This window comes from Hyla sarda, chromosome 2 (genome assembly GCF_029499605.1).
Source record: "Hyla sarda isolate aHylSar1 chromosome 2, aHylSar1.hap1, whole genome shotgun sequence".
NCBI classification, from domain to species: Eukaryota; Metazoa; Chordata; class Amphibia; order Anura; family Hylidae; genus Hyla; species Hyla sarda.
This window is the reverse complement of record NC_079190.1, coordinates 359976653-359978446: the sequence shown is the minus strand read 5'-3', so window position 1 is coordinate 359978446 and position 1794 is coordinate 359976653. Positions and strand designations below refer to the sequence as shown.

Genomic DNA, 1794 nt, shown 5'->3' with positions numbered 1-1794 from the left:
AGTTGACCCCGACATTTACGTCTTCCCTCATTACAACTTGTTTACATCCTTTTCCCGTCCCTGCTATCCTTTGCATTTTTTAAGCTTATTTATTTACATATATATATACATATAAAATATATTTTTTTAAATAATTATACACATTATCAAATTGCGCTAATGATTATTATTTTTATGTATGTTATATAGCTATATATTGTTACTAACTTTTCTTGCTTGTGTATGATATATGTATTTTTTGTAAAATAAAATTATATTTATCAAATTCTATGGTAATTGATTTTTCAGATTAATATACTTTTTATTTATTTTATTATATACATCTTTTACTTTTGGTGGGTTTACCCTATACGCTGCAGTGGCGTATTTATAGGTTTTTTTAGTGGTTGTTCTGGGTTTTCCCCAATTTTATTCAGACCACAGTACATAGGACTTTTTTAGGTTGTTGTTGTTATACCCGTCTGGTAACACAGATTGGTCTTTGTTTTTCAGTCCTCACTGTGGTTTTCTTCTGATGGATTATAAGAGCAGAGATGCTATATGGCTAGAAAAAGCCCAGAATATTTTTACTATCGAATCTACACAAGGAACAGAATCATCTCATAAAATTGCCTTAAAGAAGAATATCAAAAATTTGATGCATAAACGTACTCGTATATGGTGGAATAAAGCCTTTTTACAGAAATACTTAGCCAGCGGATTATTACCGAGAGGCCTTCGAGTACAAGTCTTCCCGTCCTTTCCTATAGAGGATAATGAATTGAAAAATAAATGGGAGGAAGCATGTAATAAATGTTCACAGTCATTCCTGGAGTTATTAATTATACATAATAGCCAAACTCTGGAAATATTAGAGAAAGAGTTGGAAGATACACAGAAAACTTTTACAAAGGATTGCTCTAAAACAGAAGTAGAAACATTTAATAAAGAACTAAATGAGAACATGAATGGATGGGAGAAGGAAATACAGGAAGTAAAAAGTAAGAAATATCAAAGAGATTCAACAGATGCACAAACCAATAGAGTGTATAAATGGCGACAAAATCGAAACACCAATGGTACATTGAGACGAACATCCTCTGTCTCTTCAATTGCCTCTACGAGTACTGAGTCGGCTTCATCATCTACGTACAGACATCCCCATAGTAACAGGAAGAGAAAGTTTGAATATGGACAGAACATGAGGACACCTCAAAAAAGACGCCATCCGAGCTATAAGGAACAAAACCAGGTGAGTACCAAAGTGATTAATTTGTCTGATTACATACTTACTGAGGCACAAATTGATGTACTTAGTCTGGGGCTTACGTTTTGTCCTACTGCAAAATTTGATCAATTTACAGCTATAAAGGATTTGCAATTATTTGCTAGGAAATTAGTTTTTAAAAAAATCTTTCATGAACGACCAAATGCCTCACATCCTGATCTTTCTAGCAGAATTGACCAAGAAGCAGTCCGCTCCCTGATGGAACTCCTGGAGGAACAAGAACCCAAAGAGAAAGGTAAGTTTCCTGTGTCTTTGATTCCTAAATCGAAACATTTCCCACAACTTGCACAATTTCCTGAAATAGACTTGTTTGTTAAATTAGTGACGGAGGAATTTCGTAGGATTCCGGAAACTCGTCAAAAAGATAACTTATCTTATAACCAACGAAAGGCTTTACAAGAGATACAGTCTATGAAAGATGTTATTGTGAAACCCTCGGACAAAGGGGGCAACGTGGTCCTTTGGCCACGAATAATGTATGAAAAGGAAATGTTTCGTCAGCTGAGACAGTCAGATTGCTATAGGAG

At 34.5% G+C, this 1794-nt stretch overlaps 1 protein-coding gene across 1 annotated transcript; it reads left to right on the top strand.

Annotated features, from left to right (window-relative positions):
* The first annotated feature begins 514 nt into the window (after nucleotides 1–514).
* LOC130357473 (uncharacterized) lies at nucleotides 515–1487 on the top strand. Its single transcript, XM_056560168.1, has 2 exons — nucleotides 515–1231; nucleotides 1438–1487. Exons 1-2 carry the CDS (start codon nucleotides 515–517, stop codon nucleotides 1441–1443), a joined length of 723 nt encoding a protein of 240 aa, XP_056416143.1. The 3' UTR covers nucleotides 1444–1487.
* Nucleotides 1488–1794: the final 307 nt, after the last annotated feature.

Bases quoted from the DNA above. Each gene is read 5' to 3' on its own strand.
- LOC130357473 (XM_056560168.1), top strand. From the start codon at position 515: ATGGATTATAAGAGCAGAGATGCTATATGGCTAGAAAAAGCCCAGAAT.